Below are 15,264 nucleotides of genomic sequence, written 5' to 3'. Positions count from 1 at the left end.
TGCGCGTGTATGTGTTTGTGTGTATGTGGAGTGGCACAATAGGGGACCAGGATGGGACATTGAACAAGTTGTGGAACGAATTGTCTGCATTGCAATGATTTCCTATGGGAAATCTTGCTTTGCTGAACGAGTAACTTGGTTTACAAGCACACTCCCAGAACGGATTCTGCTCGTAAACCAAGGCTTCACTGTACAGCCAATCTAGACAGGAAATAATGATCCCAGATGCCTCCATATTAGACATAATGAAATAGGCAACACAGACAGTAAAGAAGATCTCAGCTGTCCCCATATCAAATGTAGCTAAACAACTAGAATTCAAGACAGTAAATAACGATTCTAGATATCCCAGCATCAGACACAACTAAAAATAATAATATTTATTCATTTATATGGCACTATTAATTCCACAGCGCTTTACATACAATGGTAATACTGTCCCCACTGGGACTCACAATCTAAATTCCCTATCTGTATGTCTTTGGAGTGTGGGAGGAAACCCACGCAAACACGGGGAGAACATACAAACTCCTTGCAGATGGTGTCCTTCGTGGGATTTGAACCCAGGACTCCAGCGCTGCAAGACTGCAGTGCTAACCACTGAGCCACCACAAGACTGCAGTGCTAACCACTGAGCCACCACAAGACTGCAGTGCTAACCACTGAGCCACCACAAGACTGCAGTGCTAACCACTGAGCCACTACAAGACTGCAGTGCTAACCACTGAGCCACCACAAGACTGCAGTGCTAACCACTGAGCCACCACAAGACTGTAGTGCTAACCACTGAGCCACCACAAGACTGTAGTGCTAACCACTGAGCCAATACAAGACTGCAGTGCTAACCACTGAGCCACCATACAGCCAATCTAGACAGTAAATTATGATCTCAGATGTCCCAATACAAGATATAACAAAACAACTGGCAACACAGACAGTAAAGGAAGATCCCAGATGCCCTGATTTCATACATATGGTAACTAAACATAGAATTTAGACATTAAATAACAATCCCAGATGTCCCAGTGTCAGCTGTAATTAAATGAGAGCTACTCTAGAGATCTAGGCAGTAAGTAACGGTACCAGATATTCCAACATCAGACATAACTAATAGATAACCAGCCATTTCAGACAGTACAGAACGATCCTAACTGCCCTGATATCAGCCATTTCAGACAGTAATGAACAATTCAAGATGTTCCAATTTCTGATACAACTAAATAGCAGCCAATTGAGACAGTAAGGACCGATCCCAGATGTTCCCCTATCACCAATCCAGACAATTTAGAAGGATCCCAACTGCCCCAATATCAAACATAACCAAACAATAACCAATCTAGACAGTAAATAATGATCCTAGATATCCCAGGATCAGGCATAACTAAACAACAGCCAATTCAGACCGTACGTAACGATCCAAACTATAAGGATTTTTATCCTTTTTTTTCCCTGGAGGATCAATCACATAAACCGCTGCAGGATGAAAGCTATAGAGACTTCAGAGAGTGATGGAAGCCCCCCCCCCCCCCCCCGTGGGCGCCTCCACCTGGTAAATCATATCACTTAAGTTCGGACCTTCATATCCGTCACCCACAGGCCCCGCCTTCATCAGTGGGGCAATATGGCGTGCCTCTGGGCATCTTTTAGCTTTTTTTTCCAGCATATATCAGGAAAATGAGGCTTGCAATGCAAACGCCACGGAGATAATGGAGATTCGGGCTGGCGCTGAGACGCCATTGTTTTTTTCGCCGCCTTTCATTGATATGATCTGGACACGAGTCTCTGTTGCTGAGTAACGATGCGTCTTGAGATAAAAGCCGAGTCCTCGTTCCTGAGGCTCCCGACATCTTTCCTGCGTTCAGAAAAAAAAGGGAAAATTACCTTCATTGGACAAAAGAAAGTAAAATACGCAGGGAATTCAATGCTGGCAGCAGCGGGGAGGAAGATGGAGAATTCAGAGAGGCATTGACGGAGCGTTATATGGGGCAGCAGCCATGTTTTTCTGATACTGGGAAAGGTGGGTGTGAATTATGTCTGATTATTGTCTCTGACGCAGGATGAATGCTACAACTACATTAAAGTACTGGTACCCAAGAACGACCAGACCCTCATTGCCTGCGGCACCAACTCTTTCAATCCCACGTGCCGAAACTACAAGGTGAGCACGCTCTAAAAAACTGTATTGATAGCATAAGGTAAAAGCTCTTTTTCTGAGTATTACAGGTGTGAAAACCGTGTTTTTCTATCTTATTCCTGTGCGGAGATATCTTTGTTTGAAAATGCAGACCATACGCCGGTCAAAAGTCCACATGTCAACACTTCCTGTCACACCATGTGGGAATTGAGCCATTGTGTGGATTCCAGTAACAGCTACATCAGTTACATATTACATGTGCCACTATTTCAGCTAGCTAGGACCAAGGACTGTCTCAGGCTGATCTGATTCAGCACAGACAGGAAGTGTTATCCTAGGGCTTCAGGTATTTAATCGATGATATCTCCGCACACAAATGAGATAGAGAATAATGGTTTCCACATATTTAACAAGCAGGAATGATAATATGGTTATAGTAACTTGATTAAAAGTATGTCACTCCCCCCAGGATTGGCCATAAACTAACCCACCGAGCGTATGAGGCTTATCTAAGGTCATATTCTTATAGATCAAGACCCTGGAGCAAGAAGGGGAGGAGTTTAACGGTCAAGCACGTTGCCCATTTGATGCCAAGCAAGCCAACGTGGCGCTGTTTGCAGGTAAGAGGGTGGTTTAAGGTGATGATCCGATACCCTGACACTTGGGGTATCACACACAATAGGGTTAGATACATGGATCAGCAGACAGTACCACACATGATGCGACTGGATGGCGGAGTGTGCTAATAATACACGGTACGGCTATTAGTGCCTGCCTTGCTCAGCGAGACTGTGACTAATTGTCTTATTACTACACGAGCCGCTGCAGCTCCTGTGCAGATTACATGCTGTGCTCGCTCTCCTCTCCCCCACTTCACCCTCTCCTCTGCCCCGCTTCACCCTGTCCTCGACCTCTGCCCCGCTTCACCCCCTCTCCTCTCCCCTGCTCTCCTCTCCCCTGCTCCCCTCCTCCGCTTAATCCTCTTCTTTCTCCTGATTCACCCTCTCCTCAACCTCTGCTGACCCCTCTCCTCTCTCCTGCTTCACCGTTCTCTCTGGCTCATCCTCTGCTCTCCCCCGCGTCACCCTCTCCTTTCTCCTCCCTCGCATTATCCTGTCTCCCACCTCACCCTCTCCTCTCCCCGGCCTCACCCTCTCCTCTCCCCCGCCTCACCCTCTTCTCTCCCCCGCCTCCCTCTTTTCTTTCACCCTCTCCCCTCCCCCGCCTCACCCTCTCCTCTCCCCCACCTCACCTTCTCCTCTCTCTCGCCTCACCCTCTCCTCTCTCTCGCCTCACCCTCTCCTCTCTCTCGCCTTACCCTCTCCTCTCTCTCGCCTTACCCTCACCTCTCTCTCACCTTACCCTCTCCTTTCCCCCGCCTCACCCTCTCCTCTCCCCGTCTCACCCTCTCCTCTCTCTCGCCTCACCCTCTCCTCTCTCTTGCCTCACCCTCTCCTCTCTTCTCCCCCACCTCACCCTCTCCTCTCTCTCGCCTCACCCTCTCCTCTCTCTTGCCTTACCCTCTCCTCTCTCTCGCCTTACCCTCTCCTCTCTCTCGCCTTACCCTCTCCTCTCCCCTGCCTCACCCTCTCCTCTCCCCATCTCACCCTCTCCTCTCCCCCGCCTCACCCTCTCCTCTCTCTCGCCTCACCCTCTCCTCTCTCTCGCCTCACCCTCTCCTCTCTTCTCCCCCGCCTCACCCTCTCCTCTCTCTCGCCTCCCCCTCTCCTCTCTCTCGCCTTACCCTCTCCTCTCTTCTCCCCCACCTCACCCTCTTCTCTCCCTCACCTCACCGTCTCTTTTTTCCATACAGATGGGAATCTATATTCTGCCACTGTGGCTGATTTTCAAGCCAGCGACGCCGTCATATACCGCAGCTTGGGGGAGAAAAGCCCTGTCCTCCGCACCATCAAGTACGACTCAAAATGGCTGCGAGGTGAGGATGCAAATCTTTAGGCTGAAAACCTATAAAAACCTAATTCTACTCACAGGTCATCGTTTGTTGCAGTTGTATCCATGCTCTGTGGACAGGGTGAATCTGAATAATACTGTGATGTGACCACTAGGGGGAGTGTACATTAGGTTATTTCTATGGTGATGTGACCACTAGGTGGCAGTGTACATTAGGTTATTTTGCATGTTGATGTGACCACTAAGGGGAGTGTACATTAGGTTATTTCCATGGTGATGTGACCACTAAGGGGAGTGTACATTAGGTTATTTTCCATGTTGATGTGGCCACTAGGGGGAGTGTACATTAGGTTATTTCCATGGTGATGTGACCACTAGGGGGCAGTGTACATTAGGTTATTTTCCATGTTGATGTGACCACTAGGGGGAGTGTACATTAGGTTATTTCCATGTTGATGTGGCCACTAGGGGGAGTGTACATTAGGTTATTTTCCATGGTGATGTGGCCACTAGGGGGCAGTGTACATTAGGTTATTTTCCATGGTGATGTGACCACTAGGGGGAGTGTACATTAGGTTATTTCCATGTTGATGTGGCCACTAGGGGGCAGTGTACATTAGGTTATTTTCCATGGTGATGTGGCCACTAGGGGGAGTGTACATTGGGTTATTTCCATGTTTATGTGACCACTAGGGGGCAGTGTACATTAGGTTATTTCGCATGTTGATGTGACCACTAGGGGGCAGTGTACATTAGGTTATTTTCCATGGTGATGTGGCCACTAGGGGGAGTGTACATTAGGTTATTTCCATGTTGATGTGGCCACTAGGGGGAGTGTACATTAGGTTATTTTCCATGGTGATGTGACCACTAGGGGAAGTGTACATTAGGTTATTCCCATGTTGATGTGGCCACTAGGGGAAGTGTACATTAGGTTATTTCCATGTTGATGTGGCCACTAGGGGGAGTGTACATTAGGTTATTTCCATGTTGATGTGGCCACTAGGGGGAGTATACATTAGGTTATTTCTATGGTGATGTGACCACTAGGGGAAGTGTACATTAGGTTATTTTCCATGGTGATGTGGCCACTAGGGGGAGTGTACATTAGGTTATTTCCATGTTGATATGGCCACTAGGGGGAGTGTACATTAGGTTATTTTCCATGGTGATGTGACCACTAGGGGAAGTGTACATTAGGTTATTTCCATGTTGATGTGGCCACTAGGGGAAGTGTACATTAGGTTATTTCCATGTTGATGTGGCCACTAGGGGAAGTGTACATTAGGTTATTTTCCATGGTGATGTGACCACTAGGGGGAGTGTACATTAGGTTATTTCCATGTTGATGTGACCACTAGGGGGAGTGTACATTAGGTTATTTTCCATGGTGATGTGGCCACTAGGGGGCAGTGTACATTAGGTTATTTTCCATGGTGATGTGACCACTAGGGGGCAGTGTACATTAGGCTATTTCCATGTTGATGTGACCACTAGGGGGCAGTGTACATTAGGTTATTTCTATGTTGATGTGACCACTAGGGGGCAGTGTACATTAGGTTATTTCCCATGTTGATGTGACCACTAGGGGGCAGTGTACATTAGGTTATTTCCCATGTTGATGTGACCACTAGGGGGCAGTGTACATTAGGTTATTTCCATGTTGATGTGACCACTAGGGGCAGTGTATATTAGGTTATTTCCATGTTGATGTGACCACTAGGGGGCAGTGTACATTAGGTTATTTTCCATGTTGATGTGACCACTAGGGGGCAGTGTACATTAGGTTATTTCCCATGTTGATGTGACCACTAGGGGGAGTGCACATTATGTTATTTAGTATGTTGAGGTGACCACTAGGGGGAGTGTACATTAGGTTATTTCCATGTTGATGTGACCACTAGGTGGCAGTGTACATTTGGTTATTTCCATGTTGATGTGACCACTAGGGGGAGTGTACATTAGGTTATTTCCATGTTGATGTGACCACTAGGGGGAGTGTACATTAGCTTATTTCCATGTTGATGTGGCCACTAGGGGGAGTGTACATTAGCTTATTTCCATGTTGATGTGGCCACCAGGGGGCAGTGTACATTAGGTTATTTCCATGTTGATGTGGCCACTAGGGGGAGTGTACATTAGGTTATTTTCCATGGTGATGTGGCCACTAGGGGGCAGTGTACATTAGGTTATTTTCCATGGTGATGTGACCACTAGGGGGAGTGTACATTAGGTTATTTCCATGTTGATGTGGCCACTAGGGGGCAGTGTACATTAGGTTATTTTCCATGGTGATGTGGCCACTAGGGGGAGTGTACATTGGGTTATTTCCATGTTTATGTGACCACTAGGGGGCAGTGTACATTAGGTTATTTCGCATGTTGATGTGACCACTAGGGGGCAGTGTACATTAGGTTATTTTCCATGTTGATGTGACCACTAGGTGGCAGTGTACATTAGGTTATTTTCCATGGTGATGTGACCACTAGGGGGCAGTGTACATTAGGTTATTTTCCATGGTGATGTGGCCACTAGGGGGAGTGTACATTAGGTTATTTCCATGTTGATGTGGCCACTAGGGGGAGTGTACATTAGGTTATTTTCCATGGTGATGTGACCACTAGGGGAAGTGTACATTAGGTTATTTCCATGTTGATGTGGCCACTAGGGGAAGTGTACATTAGGTTATTTCCATGTTGATGTGGCCACTAGGGGGAGTGTACATTAGGTTATTTCCATGTTGATGTGGCCACTAGGGGGAGTGTACATTAGGTTATTTCCATGGTGATGTGGCCACTAGGGGGAGTGTACATTAGGTTATTTCTATGGTGATGTGACCACTAGGGGAAGTGTACATTAGGTTATTTTCCATGGTGATGTGGCCACTAGGGGGAGTGTACATTAGGTTATTTCCATGTTGATGTGGCCACTAGGGGGAGTGTACATTAGGCTATTTTCCATGGTGATGTGACCACTAGGGGAAGTGTACATTAGGTTATTTCCATGTTGATGTGGCCACTAGGGGAAGTGTACATTAGGTTATTTTCCATGGTGATGTGACCACTAGGGGGAGTGTACATTAGGTTATTTCCATGTTGATGTGACCACTAGGGGGAGTGTACATTAGGTTATTTTCCATGGTGATGTGGCCACTAGGGGGCAGTGTACATTAGGTTATTTTCCATGGTGATGTGACCACTAGGGGGCAGTGTACATTAGGCTATTTCCATGTTGATGTGACCACTAGGGGGCAGTGTACATTAGGTTATTTCTATGTTGATGTGACCACTAGGGGGCAGTGTACATTAGGTTATTTCCCATGTTGATGTGACCACTAGGGGGCAGTGTACATTAGGTTATTTCCCATGTTGATGTGACCACTAGGGGGCAGTGTACATTAGGTTATTTCCATGTTGATGTGACCACTAGGGGGCAGTGTACATTAGGTTATTTCCCATGTTGATGTGACCACTAGGGGGAGTGCACATTATGTTATTTAGTATGTTGAGGTGACCACTAGGGGGAGTGTACATTAGGTTATTTCCATGTTGATGTGACCACTAGGTGGCAGTGTACATTTGGTTATTTCCATGTTGATGTGACCACTAGGGGGAGTGTACATTAGGTTATTTCCATGTTGATGTGACCACTAGGGGGAGTGTACATTAGCTTATTTCCATGTTGATGTGGCCACTAGGGGGAGTGTACATTAGCTTATTTCCATGTTGATGTGGCCACCAGGGGGCAGTGTACATTAGGTTATTTCCATGTTGATGTGACCACTAGGGGGAGTGTACATTAGCTTATTTCCATGTTGATGTGGCCACCAGGGGGCAGTGTACATTAGGTTATTTCCATGTTGATGTGACCACTAGGGGGAGTATACATTAGGTTATTTTGCATGTTGATGTGACCACTAGGGGGCAGTGTACATTAGGTTATTTTGCATGTTGATGTGACCACTAGGGGGCAGTGTACATTAGGTTATTTCCATGGTGATGTGACCACTAGGGGGCAGTGTACATTAGGTTATTTCCATGTTGATGTGACCACCAGGGGGCAGTGTACATTAGGTTATTTCCATGGTGATGTGACCACTAGGGGGCAGTGTACATTAGGTTATTTCTATGTTGATGTGACCACTAGGGGGCAGTGTACATTAGGTTATTTCTATGTTGATGTGACCACTAGGGGGCAGTGTACATTAGGTTATTTCTATGTTGATGTGACCACTAGGGGAAGTGTACATTAGGTTATTTCTATGTTGATGTGACCACTAGGGGGCAGTGTACATTAGGTTATTTCTATGTTGATGTGACCACTAGGGGGCAGTGTACATTAGGTTATTTCTATGTTGATGTGACCACCAGGGGGCAGTGTACATTAGGTTATTTCTATGTTGATGTGACCACTAGGGGGCAGTGTACATTAGGTTATTTCTATGTTGATGTGACCACTAGGGGGCAGTGTACATTAGGTTATTTCTATGTTGATGTGACCACTAGGGGGCAGTGTACATTAGGTTATTTCTATGTTGATGTGACCACCAGGGGGCAGTGTACATTAGGTTATTTCTATGTTGATGTGACCACTAGGGGGAGTATACATTAGGTTATTTCCATGGTGATGTGACCACTAGGGGGCAGTGTACATTAGGTTATTTCGTATGTTGATGTGACCACCAGGGGGCAGTGTACATTAGGTTATTTCTATGTTGATGTGACCACTAGGGGGCAGTGTACATTAGGTTATTTCTATGTTGATGTGACCACTAGGGGGCAGTGTACATTAGGTTATTTCGTATGTTGATGTGACCACTAGGGGGCAGTGTACATTAGGTTATTTCGTATGTTGATGTGACCACTAGGGGGCAGTGTACATTAGGTTATTTTGCATGTTGATGTGACCACCAGGGGGCATTACTTAACGCCTTAGTTTACTTCCTCTGTCTTCCTCTTGCAGAGCCCCACTTCATCCATGCGGTAGAATATGGGAGTTACGTGTACTTCTTCTTCCGAGAGATCTCCATGGAGTACACCACCCTGGGGAAGGTATGTAGATGGCGGGTGGTGGCAGCACAGCACCCGGTGTGTAATTGGAGACTAGTGGGCCGCGGTTTCCCAAAGGGAGAGGATGATTTTCTGTTCCAGCACTGTGTGAAAGTTATGAAGATAACAAGACATCTTCTATTGCCATCCGGTGACTGCACCATCAGCTGCCGGGGAACACGGGCACCATCGCGACTATGCCACCCTCACGTGACCAGCCTGGCAACTCCACTACCATCTCTGCCTCTCAGCCGCATCGCCAGCCGATTACACATCCACAACCGCCCACCGATTCAGATACAGCACACAATATCACAGGAGAAGTTACATACCCTGGGCTATATAGGGAAATATTTATTATAATATTATAATACTGAATATGTCAGTATTATCTGGCGCTACATGACGGTAATATGCAGGCAGTATGTGTCAGTATTGATTAGCACTACATTGCGGTATTATATGTTCTATATTTGGCACTGCATGACAGTATTATGCAGGCTGTATATGACAGGATTATTTTGGCACTATGTTTTAGCATTTTGTGAGCGGTACGTGACAGTAGTACTTATGAACTGTATGATATTACTATTTAAGATGTATATGGCAGTAATATTTCAAAGCTTTTTAAGTTCATAGAAGATGGTGGGATTATCTTGGTGCTATACTGTATTTGGCAGTATTATTTGGCACTAGATGGCGGTGATGTGTGTGCTATATATGACCGCATTATTTGGCGCTAGATAGTAGTATTACACCTGCTATATATAGAAATATTATTTGGCACTACATGGCTGTATTAGATGTGCTATATACTGTATATATCAGTATTACTTGGCGGTATTATGCATACACTTTGGCACTACATTACGATATTATGCATTATCTGTATGACAGTATTAAGTGGTACTACATGGCGGTATTATGCATTATCTATATTACAGTATTAACTGGCACTACATGATTATTATGCATGCTGTATTTGACTGTGTATGTGACACTGCATAGAGATATTATGCATGCTGTATATGACAGTATTATATGGCACTACAAGGTATTACGCATGCAGTATTTGGCAGTATTATGTGGTCGTATGCGTGCAGTATTATTTTGGCACAATGTTGCAGCATTTTGTGGACATGTCAGTACTTTAGAACTGTATAATATTACTATGTAAGATGTATATGGCAGCAATAGTTTAGGCTTTTTTTACATTCCTTGGAGATAGCGTTATTATCCTGGTACTATACTGCATTATAATGTAAGCTGTATATGGCAGTAATATAAGAAACCTGCTATTATGACGCTACTCTGCATTTTGTGTGGGTTAGTCTTCCATCACACTGATTTCTCCATTGTGCCCCTAGGTGACGTTTTCTCGGGTGGCCCGGGTCTGTAAGAACGACATGGGTGGTTCTCCTCGGGTTCTGGAGAAGTACTGGACCTCCTTCCTGAAAGCTCGTCTCAACTGCTCCGTCCCTGGTGACTCCTTCTTCTACTTTGACGTCCTCCAGTCCATGAGCGACATCCTAACCATCAATGGCCGGCCTGCCGTCATGGGGGTGTTCGGCACTCAGGCCAACAGGTGAGATGGCGTAATCTGAGCCTGAATGTAAAGAGGAACTCCAGCCATAAAGGATTAGAGACACATCCCCAAAACAGCGCCACCCCTTTTATACAGGTTGTGTCTGGTACTGCAGCTCAGGCCTATTCAATTCAATGGAGTTGCAATACCAGACAGTTAGCTTTGGATGTGAGTAGAGAAGCAGGATTTTTAGCTTTGGATGTGACCAATATTTTTACGTCAGCTTTAAATGTGACTAGAGAAGATAGATCATTGATAAAGCAGATACTAGACACCTAAAAGGGATTAGATAATGAAGCTGGCAATAGCTCCTGACGCACATGGGCCTTCTCTTCCTCCGCGCACCTGCGGCCCGGTTATTATATATTAATGGCTACTCCCGGGAGGGCTATGAAAGCTGCATAAGCGCATAGGAAGCCGCCAATAATGGTCGCACGGTATTCGACCGCGTCCAGGCAAAGTGGAGCATTATACAGACCCTATTAGTGGATTAGGTAAGCAAAACAGAGCCGTGCAGAGATGCCCGGTAGGGCCGTGAAACAGAAATTAAGTGGCTGGGAAAGTTCAGAGGAAGATTTAACGCCGACTCTGCGGCCGCCAGACAAAACGTAATAAAGAGGGGGCGATAAATTACAGGTTATAAAGAAGGAAACCGCAGGTAATGGAGGGCAATACATCAGAGCGAGGTGCCAGAGCAGGAGGCCTCCTCTCCTCTGTGGGCCGCAGACTCCATCCCTGAGGCCATAGGGAATATATTCATTTGTATCAATGTTTTCTATGGCAGCGAATGTATCGGCTCATAAAGGGAATAGATCTACAGGGACGTGTTGCTATGGGATGGGAGGCACATTAGCGTCTACGCAGCGTCATGCGAATGGGCATCGAGGGAGAGGGTCCATTAAAATGAGAGATTAATACCGCTGCTCATAATTGCAGCAGAAATCCTTATTAACAAATGTTTCTGCATGGAGAGCTTGAGGCTCCATGTCAAACACAGTGCCGTACCGAGCCATAAACCACAGGAGAATAACTTCCTAAAGGGGTGAGCTGGTAGCTCATCGAGAACTTGTATTGTTATAGTATCACCGGATCTGGCGTTTGTTCCTTCTACATGGATGAGATTGAGAAAGTGTTTAACGGGAAGTTCAAAGAGCAGAAGACCACCGAATCTGCGTGGACCCCAATTCCAGAAGAAAAAGTCCCAGTCCCCAGGTGTGTACAGCTTCAGATTACTCTAAACGAGAAGATCCTTGGCTTGAGGTTTCATATATTGAGTCTTTGAGGAGATCGATAACTTGAGACTTTATGGCGATCCATAGCTTGAGACATTAAGAATATTGATAGTTTGAGGTTTATAAGCTTCACAAGGATTGATAACTTGAGCCTTAAAGTACAATAGAACCATAGCTTTAAGTTTCTAGAAGATACATAGTCTGAAGGTTCAAAGAAATCCATATCTTTTGTCTTTCGAAAAATCCACAGCTTGAAACTTCAAAGAAGCTTTAAAAAAACTGAGTCTCTCTGGAGATCTGTAGCTTGAGACTGCAAAGAGGTTTGTAGCTTATGGTATGAAAGAGAGCTTGAAACCTTGATGAGACCCAAACTTTAAAGCTTTGAGGAGATCTATAGATTGAGGATCCAAAAAGATCTATGAGATGAAGGTTTGAGGAAATCCATATCTTGAAAATCCAAGGATCTGTAGAGAGCAATTTCCAAAAGCTACTGGGAGAGGCATAGCTTTATGTTTTAAAGAGATTTACAATTTGTGGCTTTCAGGAGATCCAGGTTTTTAGGAGACCTGTATCTCAAGGCATCAATGAGATTCATAGATGGCGTTAATTGAGGCATCAAAGTGATTATCTACTTGTTGCTAAGTAGATCCATAGCTTAAAGCTTCTAGATGAGTTGTGGCTTGAATGATGGCTTGTGGCTTTCAGGAGATCCACAGCTTGAGTCTTTGAGAAGATCTATAGCTTTAGGCTTTGAGAAGATCCTTAGCTTAGTGCTTAAAAGAGATCCAATAGTTGGGGCTTTTAGGAGATACATAGCTTGAGGCTTCCAAGATATCCATAACTTCAAGCTTTCAGGAGATCCATATCTTAAGATATTGAGTGAATTTATAGCTTTGGGTTTTAAGGAGAGCCTTAGCTTGGTGCTTCAAAGAGATCCATAAGGCCCCTTTACACATTGAGACTTTCTAGCGATCCCACCAGCAATCCCAACGTGGCCAGGATCGCTACAAAGTCTCTGGTGAGTCGCTGGTGAGCTGTCAAACAGGCATACCTGGAAAACGACGCAACAGCGATACAGACCTGCAGAACGACCTAGCTAGTCATTGGGGACGCTGTAAAGCAGCTTTTTGAAAGGGAAGTCGCTAACGAAGTCGCTGTAAAGTCCCCTTTACACACTGAGACTTTCTAGCGATCATGCTGCACAGCGGGAAACAAAGGACCAAAGAATGGTCCTGAGAGATGTGTAGTGATCAGCAACCTCACAGCAGGGGCCAGGTCGCTGATGTGTTTCACACACTGCAATGTCGCTGGGGAGGTCGCTATAACGTCACAAAACCGGTGACGTTACAGCGATGTCGTTTGCGATGTTGCAGTGTGTAAAGGGGCCTATAAGTTGTGGCTTTTAGGAGATGAAGCTTGAGGTTTTCAGGGGACCCATAGCTTGAGACTTTGAAGATTCATACCTGAAGACATCAACGTGATTTATAGCTTGGGTTCTGAGGAGCTTCTTAGCCTGGGCCTTCAAAGAGATCCAGAATTTGATGAAACTTTGAAGAGATCCATATCTTGAATCTTGTTGATGATTGTGACTTAGGTCTTGACTTTTCACTTTCTTTTTCCCTTCCAGGCCAGGGTGTTGTGCAGGTTCTGGTAATACCGCTTCCTACAAGGCATCCAACGAGTTTCCAGATGAGACCCTTTCCTTCATCAAATCTTACCCTCTCTTAGATGAGGCTGTGCCTTCTATTACAGAGACACCATGGTTTACAAAAACAACCAGCAGGTACAGAGAAATTAATGAGTTATTTAATTAGTTTAGATCAGGGGCATCAAACTCAAGGCCAATGGGCCAAATCCGGCCCACCACATCATTCTATGTAGCCCGCAAGCTGGGTTGCCAGTAAAAATCTTTTTGCCGTCCATATAGTAGGCAGAAAAAAGCACCAACCACAATTTTTTTAACGTTCTCCACGAATTTGTACTGGACATGGGCTAAAGAAACTGCTGTGCACAGTACAAATGGTAGAAGCTTGAATGTATGTGCTCCTGGTAGGTGTAACATCATGGCAGTTTAGGGGGGTGTATAATGCCGGAGGGGAATGTAGTGGCGGGGATTATGGTGGTCAATAATGCTGGGGGAGTGACTGTGGTGGGACTTGGGGGGCTATAATGTGGGGGAATTCCTGTGTTGGGATGTTTGTGTGTGCAGTGCTGTATGGATGTGAGTCTTGAGATTTCGCGAGCAGAAGATGCTGACAGGGCTCCTGTGGTGGTTTTTTGGGGGGTACGATGTTGTAGGGATGCCTGTCTTGGGATTTTGGGGGAGGGGTACGATGCTGAGGGACGCCTGCAGCGGGGTTTTGTAGGTCTATAATGCTGTGGGTATGCCTGCAGTGGAATGTTGGGGGTCTATAATGCCTGCGGTTGGATTTGGGGTTTGTGCAATGTGGGGGGATGTTTTTGATGGGATTTTAGGGGGTGAGTGATTCTTGGGGGACACCTGTGGTGGGATTTTGGGGGGTGTATGATGCTGGGGGATGGCTGTTATAAAGGTTTTTGGAGTATATAGTTCTGTAGGTGTGCCTGGAATGGGATTTGAGGAGTGTACAATGCTGTAGGGTTGCCTGTGGTGGGAGTTTGGGAAGTGTGTGATGTTTGGGCATATGCCAGGGGTGGGATTTGGGGGTCTGTGATTTTGGGAGAAGCCTGTGGTGGGAGTTTGGGGGTCTGCAATGCTGGGTGGGTGTCATTAACCCTACAGCCCACAGACAGCTCTTGGATAGTTCTACTACTCTATCCCTAATACCCAAGAACTCTTATAGTCTTACTACCCAGGGACAGCTGTTGTATATCCCTAGTACTCAGGTGCACCTGTGATACAGCACTACTACCCAGGGACAGCTCGTGTATAGTACTACTTCCCAGGGACAGCTCTCGTATAGCCCTACTACTCATGGACAGCTCTCGTAAATCCCTACTAGCCAGGGACAGCTCTTGTATAGCCCTACTACCCAGGGAGAGGTCTAATAGAGCCCTACTATCCATGCACAGCTGTCGTATAGCCCTCCTACCCAGTGACAGTTCTCGTACAACCCCACTACCCATGGACAGCTCTCGTATAGCCCTCCTACCCAGTGACAGTTCTCGTATAGCCTCACTACCCACTGACAGCTCTCGTATAGTCTTACTACCCATGGTCAGCTCTAGTATAGCCCTAGTACCCAGGGACAGTTCTGGTATAGCCCTACTATCCATGGTCAGCTCTTGTACAGCCCCTGGCCAGTTTGTGCATTGCAGTCCATGCTCGTGTTGCATGGAGACCTCCATGAGTCCTTACAATATTACAAGGGGCCC

At 45.9% G+C, this 15,264-nt stretch overlaps 1 protein-coding gene across 4 annotated transcripts in view; it reads left to right on the top strand.

The window, feature by feature from the left end:
• Positions 1-15,264, top strand: part of SEMA6C (semaphorin 6C) — a 165,046-nt gene that overhangs the window by 130,811 nt on the left and 18,971 nt on the right. For all 4 annotated transcript variants that reach the window (XM_075330490.1, XM_075330489.1, XM_075330492.1 and 1 more), the window contains exons 7-13: positions 2,057-2,158; positions 2,664-2,754; positions 3,948-4,070; positions 9,008-9,096; positions 10,461-10,678; positions 11,759-11,890; positions 13,538-13,693. In XM_075330490.1, the coding sequence (XP_075186605.1) occupies positions 2,057-2,158; positions 2,664-2,754; positions 3,948-4,070; positions 9,008-9,096; positions 10,461-10,678; positions 11,759-11,890; positions 13,538-13,693 (911 nt within the window). The remainder of the gene's footprint in view (positions 1-2,056; positions 2,159-2,663; positions 2,755-3,947; positions 4,071-9,007; positions 9,097-10,460; positions 10,679-11,758; positions 11,891-13,537; positions 13,694-15,264) is intronic.

This window comes from Anomaloglossus baeobatrachus, chromosome 12 (assembly GCF_048569485.1).
Source record: "Anomaloglossus baeobatrachus isolate aAnoBae1 chromosome 12, aAnoBae1.hap1, whole genome shotgun sequence".
Classification (NCBI taxonomy): domain Eukaryota; kingdom Metazoa; phylum Chordata; class Amphibia; order Anura; family Aromobatidae; genus Anomaloglossus; species Anomaloglossus baeobatrachus.
This window is presented reverse-complemented; position numbering and strand designations above follow the sequence as displayed.